Source organism: Caretta caretta, chromosome 17 (genome assembly GCF_965140235.1).
Source record: "Caretta caretta isolate rCarCar2 chromosome 17, rCarCar1.hap1, whole genome shotgun sequence".
NCBI classification, from domain to species: domain Eukaryota; kingdom Metazoa; phylum Chordata; order Testudines; family Cheloniidae; genus Caretta; species Caretta caretta.
Window position 1 is genome coordinate 13,477,573 of NC_134222.1, and position 23,532 is coordinate 13,501,104.

A 23,532-nucleotide genomic window follows, 5' to 3' on the forward strand; every position below is an offset into this window, starting at 1 on the left:
ACCTCTTTAGTCAACTTCACAAAGGCATTGATGTCCTTGTGGGAGCTATATCCCACGCTTTTTGCACCAGAGGAACACTCCTCAAAATGTGGGAACTTGGGAGCCTGGGCTATTAAAATGTGGGGAGGAAATCATAACTAAGGATATGCTTTGGAATCAATGTCTCATATGACAGTAGGTCTCTGGACCCAAGCATGTTTACAGTAGTGCTAGCTGAAAAGGATTCAGTGCAAAATTTTGAGCGGGTCCCATGAAATAAGGTCCTCTACAAAGTACCAGGAGCACATTTGTAAAGCCACTTTTATACTTCTTTTGTTGCAAAAAGCCCATTTGCATGTGGCTTACGGTTTTGGAGCCTTAAAGTTCCACTTGCCTAGCTCAGAGATGTCCCACCCTGCCGGGTGAACTCCACTGAGCAGCACTGCATTTCTGTTGAATAGGGCTGCCTTCCTGTAGGACAGGTGGAATTTTAGGGCACTTTGCCTGCAGATGTTCCAATAGGAAGTGAAGCTTTTAAATGCTTCAGGTGAGACTCCAGGCTCTTTTGATCACAGGCCACTTGGGAAGGCTTTTCTTAATTAGTGTTCTACCTGGATGAAAGATGCTGTTCAGTGAGGATTGGATTGTTGAACTATCACTGGGCTTGACCCTTCCGCGAATGGTTAGTATGTGGTATTTCTTGCTTTGTGGCACATTATGTGGTGAAAGACTATTTTCTGTTGCTATTAGAAACCCCAGCCATTTGGTAAAGATTCACTGCTGAACTTCGAGAGAGTATGCTGTAAATATTACATTACTGCTTTTGCTTCTGGGAACAGAGCAGAGTCAAGCATAGTTATTTGCTCTGCCATGTTATGTCTTATGGATGCTTCTGTAAAAAAGCATAAATTCAGTTAGCTGTAATGTCTGAAAATAATGATTCCCCTCTCCTTTTTATTGCCAAGGAACCTTGAGCCAGTAACACAGCTGTATGTCAGCGTGGATGCTAGCACCAAAGAAAGCCTGAAGAAAATTGACCGTCCCCTCTTCAAGGATTTCTGGCAAAGGTTTCTAGACAGTTTAAAGGCCTTGGCTGAAAAGGTACCAAATTAAGAACAGTTTTTGTTAACTTTTTTCCCTTTCTTCCCATTTTCCGCTCAGGAGGGGGGCGTGGTTTTGTGGGGCTTGAAGGAAATGGGGTGCTGAATGCCTTAAGAGCTTTATTTCTGTGCTTTGTACAGTTTGTGGTGTTAGGATAAGGAGTATAGCAATCCAAACTCAAAGCTAACAAAGGACTCTGGGTTTTTTTGTGTGGGAATAAATTTCAGGAGAGGAGAGGTAGAATGTGTGTCAGGAAGAGAATCGTGTATTTATTTTGCTGTCCAAAATGGAGGTAGTCCCTGCCAAAACTGCTTGCAGCCAAAACGAGGCAGTTGGAGAAAGGTAGGAAGCCCAGAAGAGTTCATGAAAGCACATGTGATAGCTAACATTTGTTTCCAAAGCTTTCACCAGGAGCTCAGTAAAGCCCCTGTCTTGTGAACACTTACACATTGACTGCAATGGGACTACTGATGTCTAAAAATAAGCATATGTGTAAAAGTTTGTTTGCAGGATTGGGGCCGAAGATAGTGGCTGTATATACTTGGGCAATGTAAGGATGCTGCCTCTTCCTGATATTTCCAGGTTGTAACTTTCTTGCTGTACTGCATAAGGCAGTTGAACACTGGGCCAAATTCACAGCAGGCTTACGACCTGCTTATCCCAGCTGTGAGTTTAGGCCACAATCTTTATATTTTTCCTTCTCTCTGACAGAGCCCTACTTATCTGACTTGGGCACTGTGTGAATTAACAAGCTAGGTGTTTTGTGTATATATTTTCTCTTGTCTTTACTATTGCAGCACTCAGAAAAAAAGCTTTTATTTATATTTCTGGCACAACTTTACATGCTGCCTCTGGTACTGAGCAGATGGGAGATGCTATTTAGTGTATATAATAAGCTTTGCTGTGTTCTGAGACTACAAATATTAGGCCTGTTTCTGCCAGATTTACTTATATGAATAGACCCATTAACTTCAATGGAACTGTCTGAAGGTTTGGTCCTGCAAATGCACGCAATTAGCTTTCTCACTCGGATACACCCGTTTCATTTGCTGGCAGTACTCACATGGGTAAAGGTACTTGTGTAGAGTGGCTGTGTACAGGATCATCTTGTTAAACTCAGGGCTAAATCTGGCTTCAGCAAAGTCGGGGGCAAAATTTCCGTTAACTTTAATGGGATCAGGATTTGGCTTGGGGACGCCCAAACTCGATTAAACCAAAATGAAACAAAACCAACCAAACAAAAAAGGGGGACATTTTGATGTACTAGGAAATCTGCCTTTGGCAGAATATCTCTCTTGACCTTGGTTATATAAGGTACAGTCACTGCTGAATTCCTGTCTGTTGTCACAATCTTTCCACCTTCATTTTTTGTGAGGAACATATTGGCAGTTATATCCATAGAGCTAAAAATACTTTTGGTCAAGGTGAAGAGGAAAGGGGAAAAAAAAGCCAAGCTGATAGCTGCATTTTTTTTCCCTTCAAAGACAGATTTGGGTGTTCTTATAACACTGACAACACAGCACCCTCTTAATAGCAGCCAAGGTTGACAATATCCTTTATCAGCAATGGGGTATGATTTGCATAATGCCAGGGCAAAAATATGCAAATGTCAAAATCCCCTAGGAATCTTGTATATTTTAGATGATTTTGTAATTTTACACATGGCTGTGGTTATAGGGGGTGTCTAGAAACACCTGAAGTGACTTAACCTGGAAGGTTCTCCTTCTTAATTTCTCCTCGGTGTGCATGCTTTTGTGTCCAAGTTGGAGATTAAGCACTGTTTCGTAGGACTCTGATAAATTAAGTGTGGGGAAAGCTGATGCTGCCTCTGATGATCTCAAGGTATACGGTTCACACTACAATATGGATGTTGGGATAAGGAAGCAATGATGCATTGTGTTGAGGAAAGCAGTGCTATGTATCAGGAAACGGAACACAAATCCTCAGTTTTGCACGTTGCATTCAGCTGTCGTGTCTTACATAATTTCTCCAAGACACAGACAAGATGATATTGTAGTTGATATAAGGTCATTGTTATTAAGAGTTTATAGTGGGTTTTCATCCCCTGTGCTGCCAAAAACCAAAAGGCTTCTAAAAACTGACATAAAATGTCTTCATGTGCTTGCTACAACTTTGTTTGGCAAGAGTTGTTCCTGTATTCTCGTTCTCCCTCATCCTACCTGTGGTTGGTTGCTTGTATCACAGTAGTACATGGAGGGCCCAGACAAGAGCAGGGCTCTGTTGTGGTTGGTACTGTAAGTATGAGAGTCAGTCCCTGCCTGGCATCTTGGGAAGCCAGGTAGCCTGGGAGCCCTGGGGAGCCGTGGTAGGGCTGTCTGGAGTCAGAGCCCCGGGGAGATCATCCCAGGACTTTCAGGATCCCAGCTCTGCAGCAGGGGGTTGGAAACCTTGAGAGACCACAGGAATTCCAGGCTCCCTGTTGCAGAGCCAGGAGCAGTGTCTCAGTCAGGGCTCCCTGCCGTGGTGCTGAGAGTCCTGACTCCACAGCAGAGATCCTGGAAATCCTGGCATGGCGGGACTGTCCTGGAGCTGAAAACCCTAGGAGCCTGGGGTCCCTGGCTCCAGGGCAGACTGTGTGGCACTGCAGGATTTCATCAGAACCCTAGTGGGCAGAGTTCACCTCTAGTTTGTCAAACCAGTCTTGCTTTCATGAGAAATTTCTGGTTCAGTGACCTGGTGTTTTCTGAATAAACAGTTTCTTCAGAAAATCTCTGACCATCTCTTATCAGGCTATCACTTTCCAGTGGAAGCAACAGTGTATCTCCCAGCTCATGTGGAGAAGCTGTTTTCGGGCATAAGTCTTGCTCTCTCCAAAGTAATCTTTATTGCAGCGGTCTTTATGATGAATTTTCCATTCTGAAATACTCTTCCCGAGAGATCTGTGTGATTTAGTGTTAGATAGCTGGTGAGTACTCGGAAAGCTTTATTTGTTTCGGATCCAAATGTATATTCTGAACATGTCTTAAGCACATGTTTATCAATGAAAAGTAAGGGACAGGTGTCAACTGAGTGCTTAAACTAACATCTAATTTAAAGTGTGCTTTTTCCAAACATCATGTCTGAAATACCCAGCAGAGCTCACTCACCCCTTCATCCTTCCAAAGCAGATGACTTTAGGTGATGAAAACGATCAAGGGGTGACTTAATTTACGGTGGAGAAGTATCTTCCTGTGGAGAAAGTGCTTGGGATTAAAGGATTTTTCATTTTAGTGGTGAAAGACATAATAAGAACCAATTGCTGGAAGGTAAAGCTGGACAGATTAAAATTAGGAAATAAAGCTGTTGCTTTTAATAGTGCGGGTCTTGAATTACTAGAACAAACTACTGAGGGAAATGATGAATCCTCCATCTCTTGAAGTCTTTAGCTCAAGTCTGAATGCCTCTCTGGAAGAGATGCTTTAGCCAAACCCAGGGTATTAGGCTCTCTACAGGAGTAATTGGGTGACATTCCGTGTCCTGTGTTACACAGTCAGACTCGATAATCTAATGGCTCCTTTTGGCCTTTAAAATCTATGATTCTATGGACTTGATTTCCATGAATTCTACTGGGTGAGGTTCTGTATGATGACAGCTGGTAAAAATTAAGCACCTGTCTGTGCTGCCTGGACAATGCAAATCCGGTGATATGTCTCCTAAAAAGAGGGTGTGGCGGTTAGCACAAGTGATGGAGCGACCTTGCATAGGGACCTCAAGCATCACTTGGCTCATAGTTGGTCAGCTGCTTTGGGGGGGGGTTTGAAAAATGGCATAATAATTAAGCCGATTTTAAAGGGAGCACATTTTATTTTTTGGTATGTGACTTACATATTTGTACATCAGAAGCTATAAAATTATCTTGGAGAAAAGTTGAAGTAGGTGCCAGCAGAGTGTTAAGATCTGGGTTTGGGATTCTTCATCATCCTGTGGTACCTGTGTGCTCACACGTATATTTTTCTTTGAGAAATTAGTTCAACTAATTTTTAAGCAGGGTTCTGTGTTTGCTCAGAAAAAAAAAAATTCATGGAGCTGATGAATACCAGAGTATAGGAAAAAGTCAATTTTCTGAGCTTGATGCATTCTGCAGAATTCTTTTCCACCTCCGCGTGGTGCCACCTCTTTGTCATCTTTAGGTGCCCCCCAGGTACCTCTTACTTCTCCATCTCCTTGACTTAATCATCATAAATCCTTTCCAATCTGCTCAGTACACTGTACCTCAAAGTACTTGCTGTGCTGCCAGACACCAAGTAGGCATTATTGCACTCTTTTAACTTTCAGAGTGCAGGTGCCAATGTTCTCTTAAACAGATTAGAATGTTTGGGCAGGGGGAGTCCAAACCCTAGGTTAATATAACATTATGGCCCTGCAAGAATTGAAGACCAAGTAGGACATTAACCTGCCCTTAAAAAAGGGTCAAACAAGCTAAGGAACTCCTTGGTGAGCCTTTCCAGAGTTCATTCTAAATTGTATCTTTTTGTAGGATTTAGATCCTAAGTTTCAGATCTTTTCCTTTCTTCAAGTTAATTGAAATTTCATTGGGAAAAGGGTCATGACTCTGTGCAGATGCAGTGCTGCAGAAGTTCCTCATCTTCAGTATGAAAGAATGTTCTTAACTGTGTTTAACTGAGGACTTCACATTTTGAACAGCGAGACCCTTAAATACGGTGCCATATTCCCCGATCCTGCCAAGCGATACATTCACGTAGATCTGTATTCCATGCATGGAGTCACCTTAAGGGGTGGTGTTTGCAGACCCATTTGCAGGATCAGGGCCTCAAAATGTGAAACGGCACTTATACATCAGTTTACCACTTTCTGACTCTATTTATGACACACTTCTACGTAATTCCTCATAGATATCTGAGTGTATATGGAGATGCCTGGATCTAGATTTCAAAATTATGCAAGCTTGTGTCTGGTACTGTTTACTTAGCTCTTCTTTTTAATGTGATCCTTACTGCAACTTACTCTTTGGTTCTGTGTGTTTATACATGATGTTTGTAAATATGTATCTTCAGAGTAAAATCTTAGTTGTGCTTTGGCGCTAATGCTCTATTACATAATATATGCCAATAATTATAGCTTTTATGCTTGCAACAGATTTTGGTTTGTGTGGAGATTATTTTGTGTGGTTGAGGGGAGAAATCTCTGTTAGTTGGTTTGGAAAGACTGGTCTTTGTTTCTGAACCAAGATATATTTTTTTAAGGAGACTGTAAAATTCAAAATTTGCAACAGACATTGAAATCAGTATTCAATTATGTGTCACTATAAATTTAGAAAAATCTGCCTCTCATGCACAGTAGACCATCTCTTCTCCACCAGCTGTTTGCTAGCTTTAATGATTTTGTTGACAAGATTTATTGATGTAATCATTGTGAATTGAAACATCATGAAAGTTACAAAGGTACAATGTTTTATGTTAAATGATACTCCCTGAAATATGTTGCCCTCTTTCAGCATGGCGTACCGAGTATAACCAGAACGAATCTTTAACAAAAACATCTGGACTTTGGAAAGAATAAACACATACTTAGCCTTTTCTAACCTTTCTAATATCTCTTGTAGAAAGGAAAAGGGAACGAAGAAGTTTGTAAATAATATTGCAAAATCAAACCTGTTTAATATTCCACATCATTGGTCTCTACTGGGGTACCTGGAGACCTGAAATTACAAATAATTACATTTTAAAAGACTGGTTAAGGATCAGTTCCTGTTTTGCTTACCTGGTGTCAGACTTCTATTTTTTCCTCTGCAGGAGTTGTTAATTCCTAGCTCTTATATATCACTTTTCAGCTGTGGATCTCAAAGCGCTTTACAGAGGAGGTAAGCATCATCTTCCCTATTTTATAGATGAGCAAACTGAGGGGAAGTGACTTGCCCAAGGTCACCCTGCAATTCAGAGCCAGAGCTGGGAATAGAATCCAGCTCTATTTAGTCCCAGTCCACTAGACCATGCTGCCCTTGAGAGCTGATGACTTGGGAAATACCCAAAAGAGAGCATTCTCTGTCCTTCTAGAAGAGTCACTGTGTCCCACTGGGTTGACTTGGGAAGCCAGAGTTCTGTTCTGACACTGACATGTTGTGTGACCTTGGGCAAGTCCCTTAACTTCTTTATTCTTTATCTGTAAAACGGGGCTGCTCATACTGACTTTTGAAAAGCACTCAGAGATCTTTAGCTGAAAAGGTTCTATGCATATATGTATTCGTTGGAACTCTTGCAGGGGAAAGATGGGGACTGATCACTGGTTGTGTCAGCTAAGCAAAGGAGAATTAAATCTCATTTAATTTAGAATGGTGCTGGACCAAATGCTGTGTGGACTTGTACTGGGTCTGTTCAAGTTTTCCCATTTGTTAAATGATGTAACCTCTTTTAACTGTTAGATGTTTCTGTTGTTTTTAAACAAATACCAAGAAGCTCTAACTTGGTGATTTATAAGAAAGTATTTATTTCATCCATTGAATTTTTTTTATTTGACATTTCATGAAAGAAGAGGAGCTGACAAAGCATTTCCAAGGGTGATTTACATTTTCATTTCAATGAGAGCGAATGTAAAACTGATGCAAAAGCACCACAAACAAAAGTGAGAAATTCAGTACTGTGAAGAACATAGATACTGGTGTGCTAATGCATATCGAAAACAGAGGGAAAGAAAGAAACGTGGATCCTTCCACACCCAAGAAAAATGGAATAGTAAGATAGCTCTTACTGGAATAAGAGAAATCCGCAACAAGGTTGAATATGTAACCTTTGTTCCATGTGGTAGGCTGTTTGGGTTGTAATTGTGACTTCCATATAAGGTTAAATTGTGCTCTTAATTATGCCTGAGCTACCAAGGACAGATTTTGGCTAATTGCTTCTACATGTCTAGAAAGGATTTACCCCAGCACACTGAAGTAGTACATATGCATTCCAAGACAAAGGGCCAGGTTTTGGTGTTCAGGTTCAGGTTGGTGGCCTTATTCTAGATTAGACTATTCTAGATCTCAGTGCAAATGAGAGCAGAATCTGGCCCTAAACTTTCACTTTTGTTGGGGTTGCTATATTGTGAGTGAGTTGAGTGCCAATTTGCTTGAGCTGGGTTCTTTTTCTTGCAGCCTATAGTGTGCCATGTTTGGGGTCTTTGCATGAATGCAAGGAATATATGCCTTAAACAGTTCCTTTATTATAATTCTACATCCACCTAGCAGGACATGAGACCAAAGCTGCTCCTAGCTTTGTCAGGGCGTTGTGTACTGGACAGTATTCAGAGCCCTGCATGGCTATACGAAGGGTAACCTTTGACCTTTCCAGCCACACCCATCAACTTTAGGAACTAGGAGCCTTTGAGGGCAGCCAGGTCAGGCCATTTGTGGTCTCGTTGATGTTGCTGAATCTGAGCATTAGGGCCAGATGCTGCATTTCTTCCTTGGACAAAATTCCCATTTGGTTTGCCACTCTAAGGACTGGAAGGCTTGCCTTGCCCTACAGCGATCTTCAGAGCCCTTTCTGAAGCTGCTACACTGAAGAATTGTTTTCCAAAAAATTAAATTGGGGGATTCCTACTCATGAAAGCTTACCAACCTTGAACAGAGAGGAGTCGTTTTGGAACTGGAATCTCTTAATTAGAGGTTGACCAAAGGCTGTAAACTAATTGCCAATTAAAGGTGATTTTTTTGTTTGTTTTTACATTAAGGCTTGTCATTATGTTTCAATTTAATGGGTTGGTTCAGCTGCTCTGATTAATGTCAGCAATACAGAAAGGGAATAGTGTAGCAGTCAATTTTATGACTAGCATTAACACCATTGATTTTTGATGTAAGGACCATGTAAAGTACAGAAAATCTGAAAGGACAAATGGATTTAGATCATTCTTTCCATCACTGTTTTCTCACCTAATTGCCTGCATAATCTTCTGTTTAAGTACAAGAAACTATGGGAATTTACTGAATTTCATGCAACGATAATCAGGAATGTACGGTGTTAGATGCACATCAAAGCAAACTGGTGGTTGTGGAACATGGAATGAAAGATAAACTGCTCTGAGAGACTGAAAACATGCTGAAGAGAGATTTCTGGGTGAGCATGGCTGAGGTGATTTTTGTAAAGCCGTCTACCATATTACAGTTAATTGAATCACAGAATCATAGAATATCGGTCCTCAAAGCAGGACTGATCCCCAATTAAATCATTCCAGCCAGGGCTTTGTCAAGCCTGACCTGAAAAACTTCTAAGGAAGGAGATTCCACCACCTCCCTAGGTAACGCATTCCAGTGTTTCACCACCCTCCTAGTGAAAAAGTTTTTCCTAATATCCAACCTAAATCTCCCCCACTGCAACTTGAGATCATTACTCCTTGTTCTGTCATCTGCTACCACTGAGAACAATCTAGAGCCATCCTCTTTGGAACCCCCTTTCAGGTAGTTGAAAGCAGCTATCAAATCCCCCCTCATTCTTCTCTTCTGCAGACTAAACATCCCCAGTTCCCTCAGCCTCTCCTCATAACTCATGTGTTCCAGTCCCCCAATCATTTTTTTTGCCCTCCGCTGGACTCTTTCCAATTTTTCCACATCTTGTAGTGTGGGGCCCAAACCTGGACACAGTACTCCAGATGAGGCCTCACCAATGTCGAATAGAGGAGAACAATCACGTCCCTCGATCTGCTGGCAATGCCCCTACTTATACATCCCAAAATGCCACTGGCCTTCTTGGCAACAAGGGCACACTGCTGACTCATATCCAGCTTCTTGTCCACTGTAACCCTTAGGTCCTTTTCTGCAGAACTGCTGCCAAGCCATTCGGTCCCTAGTCTGTAGCGGAGCATTGGATTCTTCCGTCCTAAGTGCAGGACTCTGCACTTGTCCTTGTTGAACCTCATTAGATTTCTTTTGGCCCAATCCTCCAATTTGTCTAGGTCCCTCTGTATCCTATCCCTACCCTCCAGCGTATCTACCTCTCCTCCCAGTTTAGTGTCATCTGCAAACTTGCTGAGGGTGCAATCCACACCATCCTCCAGATCATTTATTAAGATATTGAACAAAACTGGCCCCAGGACCGACCCTTGGGGCACTCCACTTGATACCGGCTGCCAACTAGACATGGAGCCATTGATCACTACTCATTGAGCCCGACAATCTAGCCAGCTTTCTATCCACCTTATAGTCCATTCATCCAGCCCATACTTCTTTAACTTGCTGGCAAGAATACTGTGGGAGACAGTGTCAAAAGCTTTGCTAAAGTCAAGGAACAACACGTCCACTGCTTTCACTTCATCCACAGAACCAGTTATCTCGTCATAGAAGGCAATTAGTTTAGTCAGGCATGACTTGCCCTTGGTGAATCCATGCTGACTGTTCCTGATCACTTTCCTCTCCTCTAAGTGCTTCAGAATTGATTCCTTGAGAACCTGCTCCATGATTTTTCCAGGGACTGAGGTGCGGCTGACTGGCCTGTAGTTCCCAGGATCCTCCTTCTTCCCTTTTTTAAAGATGGGCACTAAATTAGCCTTTTTCCAGTCGTCGGGGACTTCCCCCGATCGCCATAAGTTTTCAAAGATAATGGCCAGTGGCTCTGCAATCACATCCGCCAACGCATCCGGCCCCATGGACTTGTGCACGTCCAGCTTTTCTAAATAGTCCCGATCCACGTCTTTCTGCACAGAGGGCTGGTCACCTCCTCCCCATGCTGTGCTGCCCAGTGCAGCAGTTTGGGAGCTGACCTTGTTCGTGAAGACAGAGGCAAAAAAAGCATTGAGTACATTAGCTTTTTCCACATCCTCTGTCACTAGGTTGCCTCCCTCATTCAGTAAGGGGCCCACACTTTCCTTGACTTCTTCTTGTTGCTAACATACCTCAAGGAACCCTTCTTGTTACTCTTAACATCTCTTGCTAGCTGCAACTCCAAGTGTGATTTGGCCTTCCTGATATCACTCCTGCATGCCCGAGCAATATTTTTATACTCCTCCCTGGTCATTTGTCCAATCTTCCACTTCTTGTAAGCTTCTTTTTTGTATTTAAGATCAGCAAAGATTTCACTGTTAAGCCAAGCTGGTCGCCTGCCATATTTACTATTCTTTCGAAACATCGGGATGGTTTGTCCCTGTAACCTCAATAAGGAGTCTTTAAAACACAGCCAGCTCTCCTGGACTCCTTTCCCCCTCATGTTATTCTCCCAGGGGATCTTGCCCATCAGTTCCCTGAGGGAGTCAAAGTCTGCTTTTCTGAAGTCCAGGGTCCGTATTCTGCTGCTTTCCTTTCTTCCTTGTGTGTACATTATAATGGGAAGATAGTAATTATCGGGATGGGTCAGACCAGTAGTCCTTTTTCTGATGGTGACCAGTATCTGATGCTTCAGAGGATACATCATGGCGGTACCTGACCACAGCAAAAATTTCTCCCTAACCACTGTGAGCTAGTTATCAGCTTAGGGCCTGAAGCATGAGGGTTTATAACTCCCCATAAAAACACATTTCTAAAATCATGTGTGATAAATCTCTGGATGTTTTCTTTATTCATATAAATGTCAAATCCTTTTTTTGAATCCCACTAATTTTTCAAGCTATGGGTTCTGCAGTTTTAATTTTTCATTTTGTGCAATGAAAAGAAGTGTCAGGGCTTTAAAAGTCATTGCCTTAATATTGGTACAAAGCTTTAGGAAATGCATACCACTCTTTAGTGGTAATTATTTTGTTTCAAAATCTGAAAAAAAAAGCTGCAAGTATTTTTTTATTATACATTTGTTTAATTTCAGGAAATCTTAGGGATGATGCATACAATCCTGTTTTTTTTTTTAAGTCCCTTTTATTCATTGAGCTACCAGCTGGTAACTTGTACCTAATAATAATATTTATTATTATTCTTCCTAATAATAATATTTATTACTAATTTGTATTCGTCACATTCTGAAGTGAGGGGTTGTCAGTGCCTGCCCTGTAACCCTGAGTGCCTCAAAATGCTCTTCTACTGTGGTTCTCTTGTCTGGATGCTCCCAGCCAGCATCCAAGCCTGTGCTGAGTTTCTGTGAGTTAAGCAGCTCTGACTCAGCAATTCTGGTTCCAGCAGCTTGCTTGTGACACCTCAGCCATGCTCTGGTGACATCTGGCAAGATGACCTCAACACATGAATTTTCCCAAAAACCATGTGCTCTGCAATGTCCAGCCCTCTCCTGGACCATTCAGAGAGAGATCATAGAATCATAGAATATAAGGGTTGGAAGGGACCCCAGAAGGTCATCTAGTCCAACCCCCTGCTCGAAGCAGGACCAATTCCCAGTTAAATCATCCCAGCCAGGGCTTTGTCAAGCCTGACCTTAAAAACCTCTAAGGAAGGAGATTCTACCACCTCCCTAGGTAACGCATTCCAGTGTTTCACCACCCTCTTAGTGAAAAAGTTTTTCCTAATATCCAATCTAAACCTCCCCCACTGCAGCTTGAGACCATTACTCCTCGTTCTGTCATCTGCTACCATTGAGAACAGTCTAGAGCCATCCTCTTTGGAACCCCCTTTCAGGTAGTTGAAAGCAGCTATCAAATCCCCCCTCATTCTTCTCTTCTGCAGGCTAAACAATCCCAGCTCCCTCAGCCTCTCCTCATAACTCATGTGTTCCAGACCCCTAATCATTTTTGTTGCCCTTCGCTGGACTCTCTCCAATTTATCCACATCCTTCTTGAAGTGTGGGGCCCAAAACTGGACACAGTACTCCAGATGAGGCCTCACCAATGTCGAATAGAGGGGAACGATCACGTCCCTCAATCTGCTCGCTATGCCCCTACTTATACATCCCAAAATGCCATTGGCCTTCTTGGCAACAAGGGCACACTGCTGACTCATATCCAGCTTCTCGTCCACTGTCACCCCTAGGTCCTTTTCCGCAGAACTGCTGCCTAGCCATTCGGTCCCTAGTCTGTAGCTGTGCATTGGGTTCTTCCGTCCTAAGTGCAGGACCCTGCACTTATCCTTATTGAACCTCATCAGATTTCTTTTGGCCCAATCCTCCAATTTGTCTAGGTCCTTCTGTATCCTATCCCTCCCCTCCAGCGTATCTACCACTCCTCCCAGTTTAGTATCAAGGTTCATTGTTCTTTAAAGGCACAATACAAAGCAGCTTGCCACCTTAACTGGAATTAACATTCACTTTAAGTCAAACACAGCATTGGGTTGGTTTAGATTAAAAGTAAAACAAGTGTATTAACAAAAGGAGATAGGATTTCAAGTTAGTTCAAAGTACAAAGGATAGATATGAAAATGGTTACAAGCAAGTAAAAGTGAAAAGCACTTTCCAGAGGCAAAGACTTGAACACAAGAAGCTACAGGCTTTGTTCAAGGCAGTTTCCTTACTGATAGTCCTACCAGCAAGATGGCTGACCAAGCCCTCTGGTTAGGATCTCCCACAATGTCCAAAGGGCTCAGTTCCTTTGTCGTCTGAGGTGAAAAATAACTTGGGTTTTTTTGCCTCTCCCTTTATAGTTCAATGAAGCTTTGAAATGGTTTCTTCTGAAGGTTACCCCCCAAAATAAAGTTCATTCAAACTGTGAGGAAGGCGATGTGGAGTCTCCTGGTGAAGGAAGTTTCATGCTGCTTCTTCCCCGACTGGTGTTTGCTAAAATGCAAATTGATCTGTTTTCTGCAATCTCCTCCCCATGCTGTCTTGATGGTCTTGTGTATCTTCTATGTAATTTGCATTCCCATTGTCTCTTAATGCAGCAGTTCTCAACTGGGGGCCCAGGGCCACGTGCAGTTTTCAGGAGGTCTGCCAAGCAGGACTGAGGTTAGACTCACTAGGGTCTGGGGCAGAAAGCTGAAGTCCTGCTGCATGGGGCTGTAGCCCAGGGCCCCAAGCCCCACCACCTGGGCCTAAAGCCGAAGCCTGAGCAACTTAGCTTTACGAGGACCCCGTGGCGTGGGGTCCCAGTGAATTGCCCTGATTGCTACACTCTAATTTCAGCCCTGACTTTTAGATGCAGAAAACCGGTTGTTGTGGAACAGGTGGGACGTGGAGTTTTTATAGCATGTTGGAGGGGTGGGCCTCAAAGGAAAAGGTAGAGAGCCTCTGTCTTAATGTACCTTGGTGATGCCTTCCAGATGGCAGAACCTATTTCTTTGTCTAGGATGCGGTAACTTTTGTCCTGGTTGGCAGACACATTTATAATTTCCAGCATGTTTGTAAATTTTGAATTTGACCTCTGTAAATATATATCACAATAATATCAATGAGCAGAATGTGGTTAGCTTTCTATTAATGTTTTACCTGACACCTTTTAGATACAGGTTATGACATCAGTGGTCTGGGGTACACTGATCAGGTCAGGCCAGGTGAAAATCCAGATACCAATGTGCACCTTGTCCTCTTGCATAGGGATATTGTTAGGGTCACAGCACTGTCATAGCTTTTCTAGCTTCTGAGCTGCCCCATGTGCTCTGTTGGGCTCCTAAAGTCACCCCCTGGGGATAGGAGTGGAGTTTCTTCACAGTCAGCGTTTTGCTCCCCAAGTTATATTCCACAAAGGCTGCAAATCTGCCAGCCAAATGGGATCTGGCAAGAAAAATTAGAAACTTAGTTGGGGATTCATGGGGAGAAATAACTTCAAATTATTGTTCTTCATATTACAGCACCACCTAGAGGTCCCAACTGAGATCAGGGCCCTGGTGTGCTGGGTGCTCTGAGCCTGTCTCAGCTCCATGGAGCGTACACGTTAAATAGATGAAGAATGGGAAGGAAAATGGAGGGATCGGGTGGCAAAGTGACTTGCCCAAGGAATAGAATTCACATCTCCTGACTCTGAGCCGAGTGCCCTAGTTATCTTTCTATGACGGAGAACGGAAAGTCTCCAAAATCACTGAACAGGCCATTTTTAATGTGGCCGCATTTAGTGTGCAGATGAATCTGAAGCTGAAAGCATGTGCTTTGGGTACTGTGAAGTTGCACACATTTATTTACCAATTTCTCTCCAGATGAAGTCACCCCCACACAAATGGTCCACAGTAAAAATGTCTGTAAATAAACAAATCTATTGTGTACATTTTTAACTTTCTCTTGGGCCAGAGGAATGATGGTTGTGGTGAGCAAGATGGATTCTCTCCCCACTATTACTCCCAGAAGAGTACTCTGCTGTCTCCATGTTTATCAGATGGATGCTTTTACAATAGGCACAATATAAATGATCTCTTCTCATTCTTTTTTTAAAATTAAACTCCAATAGTCCATAAAAAAAAGTCTATGAAATCTGAATTAGGAAGTGTCCTTGTAATAACGACACATCCTGCATAAAGCCATTATGCAAATCCATTAGGTATACTTAATCCTTCCTCAGCAAACGACCTCTTCAGCCCTACACTTCTATGTTTTTATGCTAACACCAGTAGTCTATCCTGGTTTCTCTTTTAAAAGAGACTGAACTTTGTTTTAATTTTAGCACTCAGAGAAACCACAATTCCTGAATGTGTAGTTTGCAGTAAAATCCATTTAGCCAGAATTTCAAATAGCAAAGAGAATAGCAGTTGAAATACGATGTGGAGACATCACATTTTCTTATAAGGCGAAGCCTGGAATCTAGAGATACGGTTTCCAGCCTTGTAACAAACTTGCCTTTGTCTTTTTGTTCCTGTATGTGCCTTGACTTTGTTGCACTAACCTGCTCTTGTCTTTGTGGGCTGTGATTTTTTCAAAGGATCCTAAGGCATAGACTTTTAACCTAACTCATTTGGCTCCTCTGGAAATCCCAGCCCACAACAAGGGGAAGGTAAGGTTCTCAGTAGTGACTGTTGCCTCAGTTTTGGAGTGCTTAATTTGAAATGCCTGGAAGGGGCCTGGTTTTCAGATGGTGCTTAGCACCTACCCTCAAAACCAGGCTCCATTTGCAGGAGTTTCATCTTGGACCCCCGAGTCACTAACCCAAAACCTTGGCTAAAGGTTTTAATAATGTGTAATACTTATTGAGCTGAGCCGATGGACACCTAAGAAACATGCATGATTTGTGTAGGCTACAACCAGTTAGTGATCTCTTGCCTAAGCCTTGAGCAGGTTTGAGATTCTGATCAATACAAAATGACACCTGAGAAGGCACACAACTATCTAGGTGCATCTCTTGTGCTGAGTCCAGTTTAGAAAATGTTATTATAAAGGATTCAAATGGTTCCCTCTGACAGGAGCATCGGTAGAGTGGTGGCGGTAGAGAGAAGAGGCACGAGGCACCTCAGGCGAATTTGGAAGGATTTGCTCTAACTTTTTTAGAAGTCTGATTAATTCTTAGTGGATAGAAACAGATATAATTTTGTTTTCTCCTTCCTACCTTCCTTCCCTTTACTTTTTAGAGTTTTTTTCTGTTTTCCCCCTTATTTTTTGGGGGGGGAAAAAACCTCAACAAAATATAAAATTAATAATAAAAAGAAATACCCGAGGAGGCAGATATGTTGCAACTGCGAAATGTGGGAGACTTGACAGATGGGGTAACGTACCAGCAGTGGCGCAGAACAGCTTAGAGGGCCTATTAGGTTCTGTATTTTGCATACAAACGGGCTTGGAGGGAAAACTGCTCCCAATTTGTTTTACAGGAATATTAACTTGGTAATTAGGTCCTAATGTTAGTCATTGTTTTGGATGTGCTCCCACCACTTGCATTTTCTCCCCTGCTATCACATTAGTGAGCAATTCCTCATGATCCTGTTCTAAATATTTTAATTTGTTGTAAAGTCACGTACGGAGAAGCTGCTTATAGCCAACTCGGATGGAACGAAACTCTCCTTACAGTGAAGTAGAAAAGTCCAAAATTGTTTCAGTGCATTGCAATGGGCAAATGATAGTTCTGGTTCTAGCACATGGCCTCTATGAAAATGACTTAGCTTTTCACAGTCTAGCTTCTAACAGCAGTGTCTTCCTACAGGAAAGTCAAAGGTAACTTTTTATAAAAATTCCTCATCGTTTGAGACGGAGTCCCATCTGGCAGTTTTAGGACACAGACAATTAATGTCCATGTCTCTTCGTTTAGATATACAACAGACGCAGGAGCAAGACCATGTCCAGATCAGTGCAGTTGGCATGAGCAATATTCCCCTTTTGGCAGGTCTCACACAAGGCTCCCCGTGCTGTGAAACCCTCATGCCTGTAATGCTATATAGTTAGAGCCATGGGGAGTGTCCATTCTGAAAGGCCTTCAAACTCACTGTGTGCTGGCGAGCAGACTCCACCTCGGTTCTAACCATCAGGATGCAGAGGTGAACGATGGGGGAAAGGGTTGCTGGATCCAAAAACAAGTGGCTGCAGCAGATTAGAAGTTCTGCATAGAAAAGCATTGGCAGCTGATAACATAAGAATGGCCATACCGGGTCAGACCAAAGGTCCATCTAGCCCAGTATCCTGTCTTCCAACAGAGGCCAGTGCCAGGCGCCCCAGAGGGAATGAACAGAACAGGTAATCATCTAGTGATCCATCCACTGTTGCCCATTCCCAACTTCTGGCAACAGAGTCTAGGGACACCATCCCTGCCCATCCTGGCTAATAGCCATTGATGGACCAATCCTCCATGAACTTATCTAGTTCTTTTTTGAACCTTGTTATAGTCCATTAATAACAGTCATGGAATGGATGCAGAGCCGATTTGTGCCCTGTGTGTGGATCAGTGGTTGGATTCCCACTTCCCCAACTCCTGCTTAGCTCCCTGTCAGCTGGATCAGAGCGCCTTCGGCCCCAGATTGTATCTTCTTGCTTGTCTCTAAAGCATGCAGTTGGTACTATATAAAAATTATGTTCTTTTAAAATCCCATGAGCATTCTGCTGGAGCTATGCTTTTAATAGGATGGGCAATTAAAATTTTTAAAGCCCATTTACCTTTTATTTTAATCATTATCTTAGATTGTAACTATTGGAGTAATATAATGGCATACAAAAGCAGCTGCCTTCAAAGCTCTCTTAATCAACAAGACATAAAACGTATCTTTCGTGTGCTGTTTTTTTGGTTAAATTCAATAGGCAGGAATTACAGCAAATCAGGTCTTTTAAATCTATTTTTTTAAGGTAAATTAGACAACCCCAAAGAAAAATACTCATAAATCTCTTGCTTCATAGAGTGTTTGAGAGGTGTTCTATAAGGTAATTATATTTTTATGGCAGATTAATCTGTACTTCATTATTTAGCCCTTGCAACTGCACTGCTCTTTGTTGCTTTCCTGATGCTTAGCGTGTTAGCCCTGTTCTTTTAACCATAATATTAACTTGTCATATTTCAGTCCATTCGGCATGCCAATGTACCACAGCATTAATCATACATAAAATGTATTAGGTCTGAGTTATTGGCCGCTGCTTTCAGTGAACCAGACCTGTGACAGAGCTGAAGTTTTGTCAAATTGTGAAAATCTTTCATTTTAGTAGGCATCATGCCTCTTAGTGTTTCATGCAGTAGGGTCTGGGGGGCTTGCTACTGGAGGGGCTGCTGGAGGGGCACTGCCCGGCTATGTAATCCATGGAACTGATGGAAGGACGTGGGATGGGACAAGGGGCTCTGCACAGGGCGGGCAGACTCTGGGCTCCAGACGGATCGGAGCAGGGAGTGGAACTCTGGGTCCTGGATGGGGATGCTGCATTTTAGATTGGTAGCTGTGCTAATGTGACCGTTTGAACCAACCCTCCCACCCTGGGAGCCGCTGGGGTGGATCCCTGCTGACTCCCCCATACACTGGGGAATGCTGGAGTTGCTGGAGTGCATCAGCCATGAAGCCAAGCTGGGAAAAAATCTCCCTGTGACCTTCTGCACCAGTGCAGGGGAGGAGCAGCATTAGGGTTACCAAGCTGTGTGGGGAAGGGTATTTAGGTTGCCAGGACACAGGCATGATTGGGGAGGGGCATTTGGGCTGATGCACAAGTGGGGGCATGTTTGACTTGCCTTGTCCCCTCCTGTGTCTCTGATCCATGAACCTTCTCTCCTTGCTGCCTCCCATCTCCCGGAGCTGCCCTAGTGGGGGGTGGTATATCTTCCCCCACCCCTTTCCTACAGCTGCTCTACATTAGCAGATCCTGTGGCAGGGTCCATGGTGCATCCGTACCTCAGTGAGGCCCCCACTCCGTGCCCCCTGCTTTGCAGACAGCCACACCCTCTCAGGGAAGCTGCGTCTGAGCTGGACAGGATGGGGATGGGATCAGTTCCCAGGGCTGGGGCTCTGTCTTTGGAGTGTGATTATTTTTGCTTGCAAACAGCAGCAGAACCATGGATTCTCTGTCTGAGGATGCAGACAGCTTTGGCGGGCAGTTCTCTCACCGCCCTTCTCACACTGAGGGTTTTGCTGTCCAAGGTGGGCATGGGATTCCCAGAGGGGCTGAGCTCCCCCAAACAATGGACTTCAGAGCAGGGGGACTTAGTGCTTCTGGCAGTCCAGCACCTAAGAGCTGGAGAAATTACAAAGGCATGAGAGCATATCAAATCCAACTGGAGCTGAAAAGTAATTTTCTTTGGCCAAGATTTTCAACAATAGGAACCTACAGTAAGGCTCCTAAGTCTTTAGCTGGGCGCCCTGCTAGGGTGTACTACCCCTTTACAGGACAGTCTGGAGTTCACAGCTAAGATAACCTGCGTGTAGTCCAGGAATGCCCTGCCCTGTCCTTGGGACTGGGCTATATAAACAGGAAAAGAAAGCTGAATAAGAGATTGGGGACCAGAAGCCAGGCTGGCTGACCGAGGACAGGCCCCAGGTTACTGGCCTGTAGACTGTTTTGCTGACTATACATTTGGTGGCTCTGAGTCAGGGGCCTTCTGAACTGGGTTAAGTGACTCATTCACCAACTTGACCTAAGGAAAAGGGGGAGCACCTGCTTGCCATCTAGACCAACAAGAGAACTAGGAATGTTGCAGGTGGCTGGAATCAGTTTGCAGATCACCTTAAAAGTGACTTATTTTTGGGGGGGTTAGTTTTGGCCTTCCACTTCTTGGGTCTTCTACAGGCATGTAAATAAGTGTCTGACTTTCAAAAGTGCTGAGCGGCTAGCAGCTGCCAGTGGAGCTGATGGGTGCTTTGCAATTTTGGTAATCAGTCTGCTTATTTATATTCCTAACTGTTGATTATTTTTAAAACCTTTTGGCCCTGGTTTTCATTTAGATTGTTGCAGAGGATAATCATAGGTAGCATGCCCTTTTCTCTTTCCTCCCTCCTCCTCCCCGTATGAAGTTCCCCATGTTGTTTGTCAATATACTGTAAATGTTGCTCTTCAGTAATGATGATAATACCTAGTTGTTATACAGTGCTTTTCATCTTTCGCTCTCAAAGCACTTCACAGAGATGGAAACTGAGGAACAATTATTTCTAATGTTTCTGTTTTTTTAATAGCATTTTCATGGTCTTAAACTATACTTGTCACTTTTTCATTAAAATGTTGCGGTGGTCATGTGGAATCAGAACTGAGTTGGTATTCCAGCTGGGGTTGTAACCAGGGTCCCAACACAGTGATATGGGGAGATGCTGTTTTACAGATGCGACTTAAAATTGAGGGCTGACTGCTTGAGTTTTGTTAAAACTGCTGTGGCTCTTTTCATGATAATACATTGGTAGCCTTGATGTACTGGCCAGATTCCAAGGCTGATTATTACTTTCCGCCTTGCTAAATTGCCCATGCGATTTGAATTGGATATAGTGGTCGTCATTTCCTATTCTGAATAGTTGTTGCCTGATGTTTTAACAGCTGCTGTATCCACCCTAGTGACTGCTGCTGTATGTCATTGGTCGGTAAAGCGAGACCTTTATGCATAGAGGCCCTGATCTTGTGAACACTTGGACATGAAATCACAAAAGCATCCCTGTTCAGGAAAACACTTCAGCACATGCTGAATGGGGTCTTATTACTAGTGTGCTTATTCCCTATGGGTATGTCTATACTGCAGCTGGGAGTTGTGATTCCCAGCTCTGGCAGAGAGATTTGTGCTAGCTCTGTTCAAGCTAGTACGCTAAAATAGCAGCGTGGATGTTGTGGCACAGGTGGTAGGTTGGCGTAGGCTCCTGAGCCCAAGGCAACCGAGCCCTGGATCTAAGCGTGGGTGACTAGACCAAGCAACCATCCGTGCCGCAATAGCCACACTCCAATTTTTAACACAGTAGCCTGAGCAGATCTAACTCACGTCTGTCTGCCCAGGCTGTAAGGCTCATTCCCAGCTGCAGTGTACACATACCCTAAGAGGTCTCCTGTAGCTCAAGCCCTGTGTTTTCGTAATAACATTATAGGATTGGGCCATGTGTTCGCAGTATCCATGCTGCTCCTGATACTTGTCTTCTCTAATGTTGGATTTACTTAATTTCCCAAAAGGAACTGAAATATCATTATTCCTGTCGGCCTGTTTAACAATAAATCTGAAGAATGTTTTTGCTGATGGCTGGATATAATTTGGTTTGCTGCTCTTCTTTTATTTTCAGGAACATTACACTTGATTTTCTACTGTGAGTATAAATTTTACATGACAGTCTCCTGGAGCCAGCCTAGAAATAAAAATCTTTCTTAATCACCAAAGGAAATTTGGTAAATGATTTATAGAGATAAGTATGTTAAAGTGGAAAAAATAGTGAGGTCTCTGGATCTACTTAGTAAAACAGTTTTCAGGCCTCAGCACAAACATTTAGTTAAGGTTTTATTTCCAGCGATTTTTAATCAAATAAACGGAACAAAGACTATGATTGGGATAATGAAGTGGTGATAATAGCTTACAAATATTGGTGTAGAAGTACAATGGGTCACAGAGAATCTCAAAGTTTAGTGGTACGATTTTGGTAGGTGAGCAAGAGACATGAATCATAGTTAGTTCTCTACTTTTTTTTAGTCCTCAATCTAGCAAAACACTTAAGCACATGCTTAACTTTCAGCATGTGAGTAGTTCCATTGGCATGCGTAAGTGCTTTTTGGATAAGGGGGTCTTGGTGAGGGAATTGGTAGTGGTATATTCCCAAAGCATCTCTGTAGATTATTCCTGTCCTTTCATTGGAAGGATTGTAGATTTGGCCAGTAACAGTTGGGTTAAATGAACTCCCATCCAAGGACCAGATATAAAATGTAGAAGAATTGACTGCAGGATTTTGCACGTCTTTAATACAAATACACATTTTGACAAACGGATTTCTCTGCATTGATAACAGGGAAATATACTGAGGCTATAGAAGAATGAGAAATGGTTTTATGGATTTTAGCCTTGGTACCTAAGGATAAAAATAGCTGATCATTAAATCTGAAAATTTTATAGATCTGATTTGCATTTGCCTCTTTGTCCTGGCTGGTACAACTTTCTTGTGTAGAGAAGCTGTCAGTATTTACAGGATCCGGTCCTGAATCAGTTTGACATTTACTTAGTCGATTTCACTTTCGGTTCTCTTGCGCTTCCACCACTGATGCAGAGCACAAATGGTTTGGAATGCAACCACTGTAGGGGGGTATCTATATTTTGTAAATAAAACTATAACTTTTTAAAGGAACATCTCAGGTTCTCTTTGACATTATAAACCTGGGGTCAAATCTGAACTAACACTGGCCTTATCTTCACTGCTTAAAAAGATATTTTCTTACAGCCTGGTAACAAAATTCTCAGTGGAGATAAGATAGAGTTAACCAGAGATCAGCCCTATACCCCTGCCTGGGGCTGACTGTGCCTAGGTTATCTGGCAGTAAAACTGAAGTGCCTTGTCCTCCCTATGTTTTTTACTGCCAGAGAGCCTTTTTTTTTCTTTTTTTCAAGCCAGTGAAGACAAAGCCCAAGGGCTAATCTACGCTAGAAGCTATTCAGCTGTGTCACTGCAGTGCGTCTGACGCAGATGTTCTGTGCTGAGGGGAGAGTGCTCTCCTGTCGGCATAATAAAACCACCTCAGCAAGAGGCAGTACTGTTTTTGCCTGAATGACTGTGTTGGACATTCTAAAGAGAGGAAGTGAAACCTCATTGCTATGTGCTACTTGAGTTAAACTTGTAAGTAGACTAGGTGGTATAGTTCACTTGGGATGGTGTCTTCTGAGAGCCTGGAAACTCAGGTGTTGTAGTGAATTAGGGAAAGGCTAGTTTGAGCTCTCCCACAGGCTGGGAGTTAAGCCTGGATGAATCAGATGGGGCCACTTTACTCTCAGAACCAAGAATCTGTTTGCTAAAACTCTGTCACCAGGTTGCTTTACAAAAGCTTGGAGGCTTCTGCATTAAAATTAGGGGCTGAAATCTGGGATTTGTTGATCTCATGGCCTTTGAATTTATTTGCTGTGTCTTGGATTTATTGGTCTTATGCATGTTGCATATCGTAAGTTGATGCATGGCTACAGCTTTCTTTTATAGCAAATCCCTGTAACAAGTGATTGTTTCTGTGTGATAAATTGTGGCCAAGGTTATGATAACTTTACTCAGGACTTAAGTTAGATTGCTTTTGGAGTAAGATGCTCCTCAACCCGAGAAAGGGCATCAAAATCTGGCTGCTGGAAATTACTATTTTTCTATCTTCAGAGGGGCTGCCACTCCAAAAGTTAACCTTGCCTACTGCTCCC

At 42.9% G+C, this 23,532-nt stretch overlaps 1 protein-coding gene across 3 annotated transcripts in view; it reads left to right on the forward strand.

Moving 5' to 3' along the window:
- Positions 1-23,532, forward strand: part of LOC125623967 (S-adenosyl-L-methionine-dependent tRNA 4-demethylwyosine synthase TYW1) — a 126,993-nt gene that overhangs the window by 59,228 nt on the left and 44,233 nt on the right. For all 3 annotated transcript variants that reach the window (XM_048824164.2, XM_048824163.2, XM_075120771.1), the window contains exon 14: positions 945-1,080. In XM_048824164.2, coding sequence (XP_048680121.1) covers positions 945-1,080 — 136 coding nt within the window. The remainder of the gene's footprint in view (positions 1-944; positions 1,081-23,532) is intronic.